Genomic DNA, 15807 nt, shown 5'->3' with positions numbered 1-15807 from the left:
AAAGAAATCTACATAAAAATAACATTGAATATTCTTTACTTTTTAAATCTTAAATCAATGTACTTAGTCAAATAGCTTCCTACAAGTGGCTAATGGATGGAATCGAAGACGGTTGCAGAGCGTGCATACACGCGGACTGCCAAATCCCCAGGGTGCCAATACCGGTCAATGTCAAATACCTCTTTTGTCGAATCATTAGAGAGGTTGAGGCGCACGTTTTAAACGTGTAAACGTGTACGTATGATGTTCGGCGCCGCTTTCCCGTAAGCCTAAAAGTTTGACAATGGTGTTTGGATAGTCGGTGGAATCACGCTCGACATTCCAAACACCATCGTCAAACTTTTAGGCTTACGGGAAAGCGGCGCCGAACGTCACACGTACACGTTTACACGTTTAAAATGTGCGCCTCAACCTCTCTAATATATAATTATATATACAGTACCTAATTTATATATACAGTAGAGCGTCGTTTATTCGAATCAATTGGGGACGGGTTGTTCGGATAACTTATTTTTTTGGATAACCAATTATGTATGAAAAAATATATTAATTTATCCCGTGTTGAAATTTTTCTCAGTTGCGTGTCGCTTCGCGTTGAATTTTCGTCGATGTTAAGCCTAACGAAGACTATTNGGGGTTGACTGTATTTTATTTTACTATAATAATTTTTATTTAAAACCAGCTTACCCATCTCACATTCTGCGATCTCAGAAGAAATGAAATTCAAGCAAACTCATTATAATAAAATTCAATTTGCATTTTATAATTTTTATTGAAACTTATTATTATTATTCATTTTCATCAGGAAAACATTTCAAAGTGTCGTTTCAATTTTATTTATTTATTGGAGTGCTTGTGAATACATGATATTTTTTGTTTTTCCATCTTTACATGAATAAATCAGAAGGTTTTCCGATGCATGAGCTGGCCATATACAGTTTTCCATGCGAGAAGCACGGATTCTCCAAATCTAGCCCACATACTTGCAGCGATTGTCAGAAGTGCAATATTCCCCATTTTTATATATATTTTTTAATCCTTTACAATTTTAATTATTTAATTGCTCCTTCCTCTCTTCCTTGGCATGTTGTGAAATTTCTGATAGTTGGATAATAAACTGTTTTATTGTAATTTGTCTTTTTAAATTATTTTGAGTNATAAATTACGTTAACGTATTTAAGTTATGAATGAACACATTTCATTCATAATTATAAATGTCATTCATTTAAAATTATAAATGAAATTGTCTATTTCATTTATAATTTTAAAAGAAATTTGTCGTTTTTAATAGTTTAAGTTGTAAATTACGTGTAACCTATTTATTTATGAATGGAATCCTACGTTCATTCATAAATAATCTATTACATTCATAATTCTGTTTACTATTAACGTAGCTTTTTATTAACTGTTATTTTCATTATTTAGAGTGTTTTATTGATTAATATATTAATTAAATAATTTAATATAGTTAAAAGTCGTTATTTTTTAAATAAAAATAATAAATCTGGATGGTCAGCTTCAAATGAGATTAGACGTGGGTTCGGTTCTTAAATAATCTGATGTGTTTTATTGTTAATTTGAGCTTATAATTTGGTTTAAATATTTAAATTTTTTGAAGAATACTATAAAAAGAACTCGATATATTAATCGTAGAAGCGTAGGTTAAGTTCTTATTCAAATTTTTTCCTATTTAAATTTATGTTTGAAGTTACTTTATGTAAGTTCTATTATTTATTTATATATACTACTATATAAAGCAAGCTACATATAATAAAGTACAGTGTATGTATTTTAGTTTATACAGAAAGTATATATATATAATAGAATGTGTATATTTATAACTCTATGTAAACAGCTTATTACTGTTAATCCTGTGAGCGTGGGTTAGTTTTTTTTGTATATTAAGTTACTTTTATCCTTGAATATACCTTGTTTACAGACAGATAGAAGCTTTTCCTTTACGTATAAGGAATCTATCTTTATTGTAAAACTTACAGTAGCAATGAATCTTTAAAATTAGAAGAATTTTCTGTAATTTTTATCATAAATCACACTTATATTTCCAATCAAAGAACTTTACTTTGAACATTAATTAAAAACTTACGCACTTATCTATGATTTCTTCATCGGAAAATGTACATAAAGTAATTCTTTACGTAGAAATTAACTATAAAACAGTAAAAAATCTAACCAAAATTAATGATATATTAGTAAATGAAACTAGTATTTTGTAGCTATCGATCAAAGGTATGAAATGATAGGAAGAATAATAGTAATTTAGTATAAACGAAGGTAAATGGAAGAAGATACATTTGAGTAAAATTACTAAAGAAGTAAATAAAGAAACAGGGCATTTCTTATCTTTCTTAGTAAGAGTGGTACCAATTTATCTCTTGTATCAAGCAGTTGCATACAGATAACTATTACGTTCGACATCAGTTACGAGTTCAATGCACCCTTTGTCATTCCAATGTAATACTTCTCCGTAGATGTCATAATTCTAAATCGTTACTTCTATCGATCCGTATACAAAAGCCTTCTACATATCCAATACCCCATATAACGTTTCTTTAGGGGGGTAAAACGATAGAGGATCAGGTACAAAGCCAACTGCATTCTTTGTCTTGTCTCCTCTGCATCCCAGATCCCAGAGTTTGCATCCTTGTTTTAGAATTTCGACATCGAAATGGTGGCCCTCTCTTCTTACTTCTTTTTTTCTCCCCCTTACTACATTCATCTGTAATACTTTCGACGTTGAATTAATCGATTATTTCAGATGAAATCCAATATTGGCTAAAGAAGGAATTCTTGTGTTATTTTAAAATGAAAATGTCATGCGAGGGGTCGAGTTTCTTATCCCTCTAGAAATGGCTTTGAATGTAATTTCACAATGGTGATTTTATGTGGTTTGTGTACACGTAACAGGGCTTTCAATTGGGTAAAGTGATAATGAAGTATTGAACTGTCGAAACTCTGTACAAGCAGGTAAAATAAATTTATTTTTATAAGAAACTAAAACTAAATAATAGTGTAGCATAAAAGTCTGCATATTGCTTATTCATTGATATTATGTTATGTTGAAAATTTAATGTGATATGAAAATATACACTAAATTTAGATATTTTTTCAAATTCCATCCTGTTTCTAGTGGTGAAAGGAAATATATTTATACAGAAAATCCTTGTTAATTCAAACTCATATAGTTCAAAATCCAGTTAGGTTGTAACCATACTATTTGTCCCAGCTGGGGATATGAAGATTTACATGTTAAGGAATTCAGTTAATTTGAAATACAGCTACTTTAAAATTTGAAGTGAAAATTTTGTCTTAACTGTGATATGCATATGCTAAATTGTTTGTTTAGATTGAAATTACTCCATACTATAAGAGAACAGTAGACCAAGAACAGCTCTAATCTGGTGAACATGGCTTTGCTTTTACAGTAACACATTTTTGGGTGTTACCTCTTTTTTTCTTATCTCATAAAATATGGCTGGTTTTTGGGATTGCAAATTTGGGCTACAAGTAGCAGATTAAGATATTTGTAGAGCTCTTGGTTACTAGATTTGGGTTACCTTTAAAAATATTTTGGGCTACATTTTGAGGAATTCTGCTTTACTTTTTATAAACCCTATCTGGCAACCTGTGAGATTCTCACCAGCCATATGGTTTTTACCTATAGTGTATTTATATTATTAACATTACATTCATTAACAAAAATACCATTCTGTATACATAGCTGTATTTCATTTCTTAATAAATTACATCAGGTACAACATTTCGTATATCATACAGAAATATGTAAATCTTGGATAATTCAAAACTCAATAATTCAAAGTCATGATTATTTGCCCCTTTAATTTCAAACTAATGAGAATTTCCTGTAGTATGATTATGAAAGTTTTAAGGTGTCTCATTAATATATAAAAATTTCTTATTTTAAATATTTGTATACACAATTAGATGATTTTTACATTTAGAATATTGCTATAAACTATATGAGATCTTATTATTATCATTATTATTATCTTATTATTATTTTTTACAGGATAAAAATGATATAAATCCTGGAGAATATGTTGATCTTATTTACGGTGATCGGATGAGAACTCTGTCTGATAAGAAAAAGGTACTATGCTGATTACTTTAATACAGATATGTTAGAATTATATTAGTTATATATTAAAAGCAAAATAAAAGTATTTTTGATTACTTTATGTTTAGTAGAACTATTGTCAAAATGTGAACAAAACATTCTCTACTTTTGTTATCAGTAATAAATATATTAAAGATGTTTGATTTTTACAATAGTAAATGTTATAAGTTAGTGATATATATAAAAATCTGTTCTCAATAATTTAGGTAATTGACATTTTTCTTTTACCCCACAAGGAGTAATATGTTTGAAATTAGTTTTTGTCTAAGCAAATCTAAACAGTCTGTTGTCTTTTATATTGAAGAAATTTCATTGACAAAAATGTCAAAATACAGTATAACTTTTGAAAAGTGGACACTATCAGAACCAAGAGGTTTGTTTGTTGTTTAGAGGTGTTCACTATTAGGTATGTGGTATGTGCTAGTGGCTGTACCTCCTAATATTGTATTTTAATGTGGTCACCATATAATGAAGAATATGATCGATAATGGAAACATCAAATTTGCATTAAGAATGTGAAAATACCAAAAAGTATACATAGCATATATAATTGAAATATGTATACAGAATGTCTTTCTCTACTGATGAAAACTGGATATTATAAACTGTAAATTATTTTACAGTGTATACAGAATATTATATATCTTTTCAGCTGTAAAAATCTCATTTTAATTGAATTCTAACTAACAAACAGATTGGACAGGTTACTTTAAATGGAACATAAAAATTATTACAAAATGTAAACATTGATTAATTATGAATTTCCACAACAATACCTTATCTCACTGAGAATTATTTATTAGCTTCGACAAATGTTTTCAACCTGTTCTACAGGCCAACTTCTGAATTAAGAAGTATCTGGCTGAGTATTAATTAAGGAATAATTATTAACTCATCAAAAAATAATGTGGGCAAAAGTAATGAAAAAGAAAAATGAAACTATGAACAGCAGAGTGGACAAAACCGGTTTAGGTCGTGAGAGTTTGAATGTCTAGTGTACAAAGGTGATTTGCTACCACTTCAAGGATGGGTAATGTATTCGGTATTCTTGCATTTATAATATCACGATTTAAGAGACTAATAAAAATGGATACAGTGACTTGTCTGCTTTGTACTTATCAAGTAGGTTTAATTTTTCAAATGATTTTGCTTTTTTCAATAACTGATATATTAAAAATTACACTTTAGCCAACACAAAGCTGTTAGGATCATAAAATGACATCATAAATGTGAGAAAACAGAATATCTTCCTACATTAATGAAAGTAACACCTATACATGATTTCCAGCAAATAACTATAAAGTTCTAACATAAATGAGGTGTAGTTGTCTTAGTCTTTGAGGTTTCTTGAGGATATTTAATATAACAGAATTCTTACACATTGGGATTATCTTGCCTTTGATTGTCTTTCATTTCTGTAAATGCATTTTTTTTGGCTAATTATTTTGCTTTGTGGTGTATGAAATCTTTTGGATTTTTAGTAAATCTGACTTCTAATTTAAAACTGTTGTATCCTATGTTGTAAGTTTCTGAACACTTTATCCTTTCACAAGAAGATATGACTTTTGTTCTAGAACTGATGCTATTGTAATAATTTATAATTCAGTTTTGATAAATCTATAATTGTTATTTTTACTCTTACACATGTACTGTACATCTAATATATGGATTGCAGTACAATAATAATAAAAGTATATGAATACACAATTCAACTGATAATATAGTTATCTCAAATGATAACCTGTTTTTATTCATTCATAAACTTTTATTGTTATTGTGCTGCAAATTAGCACGTAGTCAGCTCATTTGTTTTCTTGTAGTCAGATAATTCATTATTTTTTAAATCTAACCTTAATTATTGTAAACTATTTACAGCTATTATTTATATAGTAATAAACTTTACCCGATTTCATAGATTTTAAATTAAACTATGATTTAATTAAAATGAACACAAAGTCCATTGAAAAAGATCTTCTTCTATTTAGTTTTATGTTCTGGAATACATTTTGTGAAAACCTGATCTTTCAGCTTTCAAACCTTATGGGCTAGTTTATTTTTTTATTAAATTACTATCTGGAATTTTAAAAATGGAAACATTTTATAAAAATTCATTGCTATGGGATTGCTTTTAATCTACATACTACCGGCACTTCCTTCAATGTATAAATGATTCAAGTATCAGTATGGTTCTAATGCAATATGGATTTTGTTTTTGCTTCAATTTTTAAGAAGTGTTTTATCTTTTAATTGGATATTTTTTCATGTTTTAAAGAAAGTTTTTTTAAAGTTTTAGACAACCAAGTAGCCTAAAAGAAATGGTCAGATCATTTTGAGATTATTCCAGAACACGAAAGTGAATAAAAGATTACTTATTTTTTGATAGCCTTTGTTATCATTTCAATTAATAAAAAATTACAATCTAGAATTTTAAAAATTAAATTATGATATTAAAATATAATTTTACTTTTTAGTAGTACATTGTAATTACAATTAAACATCCGATCCCAATCCCAATACATGGGATGAATTGTACATAAGTAATAGTACCAGTATAGAAATATTTAATTTCTTACATTTGATATTTTACTTAATATATTTAATATTTTGTAATTCAAGAATTTTTAATATGAGTGACTCATAAGTCTAAGAACATTTTGGATCTCAGTACCAAACTTAGAAGTCTTTTAATTATTACTTGGACTCAATACTAGATATAAAATTACAATTTGAGAACATTTTTATATGGAATAATTAGCAACTGTTCTGTGGCATATTCTCATTTTCTGTAAAGGCTTGCCATTTTTTTCTCTTTTTCTGGTAACAGACTAATAGTAACAGAAGTACTTCTGTTACCATCAGTGTTACTCTTAATAACTTTACTATCCAATTCTTTTCTTTTCAACATTATCATCACTTCACATTGTCTCTGTAAATATTTTAAAATCAAACTCATTTTCACTTTTGATGTTTTCAAAATTTTTACAAGTTTTTTTTTTCCATTTTTAATGAATGGAAAAATTATTTAATGACTTGCAGTCATGATTTTACACATAATGTCAGAAAAATGCTTATATACAGTAGTTGTAATGTAGCTGCGACAATGGTACCACCAGACTTGTGATATATACTAGTAATGGTGCTATAATGATGCTAATTTGCAATTTACAATGTAGCTGCTGCAGCACCATTGGAGTTATAATATACACTATGCATTCTGCTTTATGGCCACAACAGACTTGTGGTGTAAACTATTGATATCACAGAGGCATCATTGGAGTTTTGTTGTATATTATTGTTGTTGTTGTTGTAGCAGTGCCATTAAAATTCAAAGAGTTAATATTGAAAATTCTTTGTTATACAATAAAATTGTTGTTTTGTTATTTTCATTTATGAAATTTTATTTTAGAAATGCAATTCATTATGCTTATAATTGTAGTTAGTGGTAAACAGGATCTGATTTCAAATTGAAATTATAGAGTAAAGTATTAATATGAAACTTAAAGGATGAATGAGGAAATTAATATTAACTAGTATCAAACATATTTAATTGTGTTCAAACATTTTACTGTGATACAAATGTGTTTAAAAAGTACTTAATCAAAGTAAAGATGGCTTAGTAACTGGAAGCATTTGCATATTTATTTATTCATTTGTTTCATCTTTACTTTGACTAAGTAGTTTACCCATGTTTGTATTTATTTGAAAGTATTTGTCATTGTTTTATTGTAATAATTTAAAAATTTATAACTTATTTTTTATATTTACTTATAACAGTAATTCATACAGAAAATGTTTATTTTTTAATGATATGTAATTTTATGTAGGTTTTAGAATTGTATGAAAAAATATTTGGAAAGCTCGTAATTTCACAGCCACTTCAGTTAAGAGTAACTGATAAAATTATTCAAGTTGGATATTCATTCTTGCCTAGACTAGGACATTTTCCATCTTCTAATCCTTTATTTCCTCTGCATAACCAATTAAAACCATTACAGTCATTAATGAAATGCATTGAAATGAAATGGTTGGCTATTTTGGTAAGATTTTGATTGATATTTTTGCTGAACTTAGAAACTACTAAAAAATAATAAAGTGAATCCGACTAATTTATGCTATTTTAAATTCATTTATATTGTCAGGTTGGTTCATCATCTGTTGGAAAGACATCAATAGTTAATTTATTAGCAACTTTAACAGGACAGAGTTTATTTATTTTCACAGTGAACTCAGAAATGGACACCACTGATTTACTTGGGGGATTTGAACAAGTAAGTCAATTGATTTTTATTTAATTAAAAAAATGAAAAATATGATCATTCATTATTTTAATATTTCTTAGTTATTTGTTGAAAATACATTATTTAAAATGCACCTTTCTTAATTATTTTTGGCTATTATTGAATTTATGACTATTTTTTAAAAATTTATATTACCTTTTCTTTGGATAAATAATACTTTTTCTCAATATCAAAATATTTTTCTTTGTCACAAATTTTAATTCAAAAATATAGCACAGTTTTCTTCATTTATTTTTTTCAGATTTGAATTTTTTAATTAGAAATCTCTTAAGAGGTTTCCTAAGAATTTTGTTTTAACAATTAGGCAGGTTGTATGACTCTGTGATAAGTATAAAGGAATGTTAGAATCACTGAAGAAGTCAGTTTTCTTTCATATTTCAGATTAAACATTTTTTGGGACTGTACATCCCATCATCAGATCCTATAGAAATTGGAATGTTTATTCTAATTGCACATCTTGTTCAGTGTACTGTACATGACACACTACTATAGGAGGAAGCAAACATGGCTAAACATGGCTTGAGTAGAACTCTCTTCTAAACTGTTTGAAGTACAGTCGATCCCCCATAACACTGTTGATTATTCCATTTTATATGAATTCCATGCTGTACGAGTCACTTAGATTTTACAAATACATGTGCTGGGCTATGAACGGCTCACGTATTTGTAAAATCTAAGTGACTCGTACAACATGGAATTCATATAAAATGGAATAATCAACAGTGTTATAGGGGGTTGACTGTACAAAGGTTTGAAAAGCTGTTTAAACAAGCATTTCTTGTAAAAGTGAACTGAAAAAGGCTTAAGAAGAGCCAAAAGTTTTTTTGAATATTAAACAAGTTTTCATTACCTTAAGGAGCACGTTGTCTTTCTTTCTTTATAAAGATGGTGCCATATTTTAATTTTATGAAAAATATCTATACTTTCCTTTCTAGAAAATTATTTTTTTCTAAAAAACAATCTTTGAATTTGCATTTAAGGCTACTACACATGGCCAAATGAATTTTAAGCTTTGGCTTTTTTTGTGTGTGTGTGTCTGACTTATTTGAATATACAGTATGTGGCAACAACAGAAGGTGACAAGAAGCTAAGTAAAAGCAACTAATGACATATCATTAGTTTGCTTATTTAGCTGCTATGAAAGGAACTATTTACTATCATTTGGAATGGATTATGTCATTGGTTAGCTTACTTAGCTGCTTGCCACATAGCTCACTAATCAGTCTTTCACTCTGGCTTTACCCTGTGATTAAAGCAGTCAAAAAAATTTAATTTGAAGTTTGACGATTTGTTTCTATAAGTGTATGTTTTTTCAATTTTTTTAAATGTGAAATAGTTTTCTATGCTGTTTGGTACAAAAAGCTAGAGGTACTTTGATGTTTAATTGAAAAAAATAAAATAAAATTTGTGCAAATAATATAAATTTATTTAATTTTGCTGATAAGTAAGTTACAATTATTGCTCCTATAATTTATTAAATTAACTAAAATTGAAATATTCTTCTATTTGAAATTTTAATTAAGCATAAATTTTTTTAGAACTTATCACACAGGAAGTTTGGGCCAATGGTAAAATAGACTTTATTAATTACAGGAATGGATATGTATATATGTATTTTAGGTATTTTCACCTAAAATGCTTGCAAAAAAAATAAATAAATAAAATAAAATTAATAAACTAAAAGTTGTTACATAGATGGATTTTGTCTTTTGTTGCTGTTCTAAGATAGACTATGTGATTGAAAAAACTTATCTTTACTAATCATTATCAAATTCAGGTAATGATTAATAAAGATAAGTTTTTTCACTCACATAGTCTATCTTAGAACAGCAACAAAAGACAAAATCCATCTATGTAACAGCTTTTATATCTATGTAACAGTTGGTTTATAAAACAAGTTGAAAAATAAAAACTATATATATTTTGGAATAAGAAAATATTGCAAGCATAAATTAATTCTAAATAAAATCAATCTTAATATTTTATAACACATTATTAATATATTTGAAAAAATAAAAGAATATTAATTTTATACATATAATTATTATAATATCAATGAATTTTTATGTTTACTAATAAGTAGTTAATTAATTAGCCATATTGTAATCAGATAAGAATCTATCTTTATTATTTGAATATTTATATAACACAGAGAAAGTATTATATTCCTGTTTTTATTTTCATTATTGTTTGAATGATTGTATTCATTTGCAAATATTTTTAAAGTTGATTTCAATTTTGTGAAAACTAGTTATTTTAAATATATATATATATATATATTTTAAATGTTTGGAAGTATAAAGAACTTTAAGTAGCTATTCTAAAATATTTTTTTAATTAAAGATAGACTCAGATAGACCTTATTTTCTCTGATATAATCTATGTGTTCCATAAGTTAATTATAAAATGTTTACAAAATAGGTCACTTTGACTAAATTTATAGGAAAGTGTTTTGGATGATAAAACAAAAAATTAATATGAAAACTTATGGAATTAAATGAAAAGTTTTAATTTTTTGGGAATGATATTAGACCAACTTATTATTTTCATTCAGGAAATATTAGAAATAAAAGTGAGTAATATAGTAAATAGCCTAATCATACTTAATAGTTTCTAAGATATTTTTAATATTTACTATATATCTTTATTTTTTATATATATGTTTCTGTTATATAATAAATAAATAGAAATTTTTGCAATCATGTTATTAGTTAAAATAAACAGTTTATTAAAATGTATTCATAGATATATAAGTTTAAACTGAATAATTAGGAAACTTAACAATATATTACATAGTTTATCAATAATAAAACTATCAAAACACAAAATTCAAAGATAGAATTTTATAATATAATATGATATGAAATTGTGGAGACTATCAGCAGTATAAATTGGAGTATAGGAATTTTTGCTGATTCTTATAAATGGGTATATAAATTCTAGTTCTGTCATTGTGGTTTAAAATATAGGTGAGTAATACTATGTAAGTTACAGTTAGCTTTCATACAATAATAATATAAAAAAAATCTTACATTATCATTAATCAGGTTTTTCAAATTGCTTTAGTATACTGTATACAAGAGATTGAACATTAAAGAATCTGAAATGTATGATATAATCCTGACTCTGTGTTTGAATTAGTTTCAAATTTATTTTATCATTCTTGAAAGCTGTCATGAAAATGAATTATCTTTCAATGCCATTTCAACTAATGATTATATAATGTCTGTGAAATAATACAGTAAAAATGCAGTTTAAAAGCCAAAATGGATAATTATATGCTGTTTTAGGAATTGAGCAAATTTTATTCTTTAAAAAGAAAAAAATAACTAAATAAGCAATGAAAGTAAATGAGGTCAAATTTTAGTTTTGAAATTTGTTGAATGCCAATCAATTCTAATGCACCTTTTGTAGCACATTATGTGTAATCTCAAAGCTAAGGAAGAAAGGAAAGAAATTTATTGTAGTTTTTAAGTAGATTGATTTCAGCTTAATAATTTATTAAATTGTAAGTAACCAATTTAACCTTCAAGTAAATATTATTATAAAAATATTTTGATAAGTGTAATTAATAGAATCTAACTATAATTGTAGATATTTGCACAAATTGATAAATTAAGAGCGATGCTGTTACAATAATATTTATTAATTGATATTCTAGCACAAATGCCTACATTTCACGCTCATTCTATGCTGCTAACAATGTTATCCAGTGACATTAGTTACATATTTTATTTATTTAATTATATATGGATTAAACTTTTCTTTAAAGTGTTGTAACACTTGAACATATTTTATTACTTAATCTCTTGGATATCATTAATTTGACTTAATAAAAAAACACCAAATTTTTGTTCAATTCTCTAATAAATTAACCAATTCTAACAAAGTTATTGTTATAATGTAAATCATTATTACTAACTGATGTTGTATGAATAAATGATAAAAAGTGATATAAGATTGAAAATTTTGTATTCATTTGTATCACTTTGGAACTCTGTGGAATTGCAGAAAAACTTTGCTTTAGTTTGTTGTCTCTCTTTTTAAATGGGTAATAGTTTGTCAATAAAGACTAATCAAGTGGAAGTTCACATCATTTACAGTTAAAGTTTCTTATAAATTCCTTATGATATCCTACTACTATTACATTTTTAAAATTTAAATAACTCATAATAGTTGCAAATTTTTTTATATAACATATTTTGAATATTTAGTAATAAAGAAAATATTTCTTTATTGTAAATATAGTTAAAATGTAAGATAAAGCATTTTTCAGTTATTAACTTGTAATACTTGGATATAAACTTCAGATATGTTAATTTTAATAAAACAACTTTTTATTAAAAGAGCACATTTTTAAATTCAAAAGTAAATAAAACAGTTTGATTTAAAAAAAATTCTTTTGAATCAGAACTGATTGTTCATTTTCAATGATTTTTTAAAATTTATATTACAAAGTAAGAGAGTATTTCAGAATTTTTTTGGAATGCTATATATATATATATATATAGCATGAATCATTTGATATAAATGTTTATCATGCTTTCTTGCTAACNATATATATAATATTATTTATTAATACCATCAATTTTTTAATTGAATACATCCAGTACTAATTTATTTTTTGAAGTAGATATGAACTAAAAATAAGATAATAAATCAGAATTAATAAATAAAACATCTTATAAATAAATGAATAAATGAGAAAATTTGTTTCTTTGTGGCACAGTTGTAACTGTGAGAAGCCTTTGTAGACACTTTTTTTATTTGTATTCATAGTGTTATTGAATTTTGTCAGTTTTTCTTTCAACTTTGCTTCTGGAAATTTATCTTTCTTTTTTTTTTAGTTATGTATTTTCTTACAAACCTGTTCCATTGTATTTTGTAAAAAATTTGTGAAGTCAACAAATTTCTTTCAAATATCCATGAAAGTTTTAACAAATAAATCTGTGATATTACAGTCTACAGGCAAATCAGTCACTGAAAACCTATAGCTCATTTAACTTTGCATTCATTTATTTCCATGTTGTAGTAAATAAGTAAATAATAAAATACTTTAATTATTAAGAACACATAATGTAAATAATAATGTATAACTGGCTAAGCAATGTTGTTACCATTTAATCGGTTACTGTCCCTTCACCTGAATTCTTGCAATTTACGATACTATATCACTTCTGATGTAAAATCTAATAATGCATGAATATTTTGGAAGTATTTTAAAAAATCTTAGAAATATTTATTTATCATTTACTTTCAGCATTTCTTTGAAATATCACTTTAAACTTTGGTTACAGATTGTTCTATGAAAATTTTTCTTCATTACTTGAGAGAAATTATTTAATCTTTTCAAATATTTTTGGAAAGATTAAATACATTGGAACACATATATATAGAGATACATAAATAAAAAAAAATTGATTTCATTAAGAGAGGATAGAAAAAAAACCAATGATGAAATTTGTTGACACCGTGACAAAAACAATTAATCAATGTACGTAGACACCAACTAACAAAACCATGTGTAATTTTTGAACCTGTTTGATGTTTTTTTAAGATAAACTGAGCATTGTCAGCTGCATCAGCTAGTTATATAATAAATGATGAAAATATTAATTAATGTTGAACACTAAAATTATAGAAAGTAAGATTGTTGTAAGATGAGTAAATATGAATTGTTTTTATTATATAATTGAATATACTTAATAAGAAAAATGCTTGCAAATTTTTTTCAAATTTTAAGAATTTATTTTGTTTTTTAATTTATTCTTAGTGTTGTTTATAAATTTGTATTATTTTTATGAATGAAAATGATTTTTGTTTTATTATTTTATTAATTATTAACTGTCATATAAAAATCATTATTGAATATGTTTAGTTATTTGATAATTTAGACTGGCATTTAAAGAGAATTTAGTTTTAATGCTTGTCTGTGATATATATATATAAAACAAATTTCTGTCTTATAATTTTCATGTTTAAATTAAAATATTTTAATTTTAAACATGTATTTTATTAATTTATTTTTACTGTAATGTTTATAATAAAGATATATATCTACACAAACACATACATTTAAAAAAAAATGTTTACATTTTTTTCTAGTTATTAAAAATGTTGTCTATGTCATTCATATTTTTTTTTATCATAAAAAGATATATTTTTAATTGTGAAAGTAATTTTTTTAAATGAAATTTGTTCTTACAAAATTATAAAAATATTTATTATTCTCATTATTTTACTATAAAAAAGTTTTTGAATTAAAGTATATACTAGAAATATTTTTGATTAATTTTAATTCTGTTGCAAACAAGCAATTAATCATGTTTAAAAAATCAAATAACTTTAAACATTTCTGGAATTTGACATTTCATCTTCAGAATGATGTTGATAAAATGTGAAGCTGGAATGCTGAATTCTGAAAACGTTTAAGATTAAATTGACTTGACTTCTACATTACATAAGGTGATTGACTGTTCATTTGATTTAATTAGGAAGTCGGTAAAATCTTTTTCTTATTAATCTGTTGCAAATTAATGATTATTTTTTACTGTAAAAATATTCAATATTATTTCAAAAAATTTACATATTTTTGTATATATAAATAATTTTAAAATTATCTAGTTTTTATATCATTAAATAAATATTTATGAAATAGTTGGAAACATACAGAAGGTAATTACACTACATTTAGATATTTATTTCCAGGTCTGTTATTGTTTACTTTATTTTCATCAAAGAAAGTAAACAATAGTAGGCTTTGGTAGCTTTCAACAACAGATGAATCAAAAGGAAAAAAGTGCATTAAATAAATTTATTGTTCTTGAAAAACAAAAATAAATAAATTTAAAAAGTGGAATTTTAAAAATTGAACTTATTATAATGGAAAACTTAATAATTTTTAAAATTGTGAATTTAGTAANTTTTGAAGTAGATATGAACTAAAAATAAGATAATAAATCAGAATTAATAAATAAAACATCTTATAAATAAATGAATAAATGAGAAAATTTGTTTCTTTGTGGCACAGTTGTAACTGTGAGAAGCCTTTGTAGACACTTTTTTTATTTGTATTCATAGTGTTATTGAATTTTGTCAGTTTTTCTTTCAACTTTGCTTCTGGAAATTTATCTTTCTTTTTTTTTTAGTTATGTATTTTCTTACAAACCTGTTCCATTGTATTTTGTAAAAAATTTGTGAAGTCAACAAATTTCTTTCAAATATCCATGAAAGTTTTAACAAATAAATCTGTGATATTACAGTCTACAGGCAAATCAGTCACTGAAAACCTATAGCTCATTTAACTTTGCATTCATTTATTTCCATGTTGTAGTAAATAAGTAAATAATAAAA

The 15807-nt window shown here is 25.4% G+C and overlaps 1 protein-coding gene across 1 annotated transcript in view; it reads left to right on the top strand.

Moving 5' to 3' along the window:
- The window catches only part of LOC111612786 (midasin-like), a 162112-nt gene that overhangs the window by 45091 nt on the left and 101214 nt on the right, over positions 1 to 15807 (top strand). Inside the window, exons 20-22 of the mRNA XM_023354042.1 lie at positions 4049 to 4129; positions 7981 to 8193; positions 8296 to 8424. Of these exons, the coding sequence (XP_023209810.1) occupies positions 4049 to 4129; positions 7981 to 8193; positions 8296 to 8424 (423 nt within the window). The remainder of the gene's footprint in view (positions 1 to 4048; positions 4130 to 7980; positions 8194 to 8295; positions 8425 to 15807) is intronic.

This window comes from Centruroides sculpturatus, unplaced genomic scaffold, assembly GCF_000671375.1.
Source record: "Centruroides sculpturatus isolate CEXI.00-Female unplaced genomic scaffold, Cexi_2.0 scaffold1151, whole genome shotgun sequence".
NCBI lineage: Eukaryota > Metazoa > Arthropoda > Arachnida > Scorpiones > Buthidae > Centruroides > Centruroides sculpturatus.
This window is presented reverse-complemented; position numbering and strand designations above follow the sequence as displayed.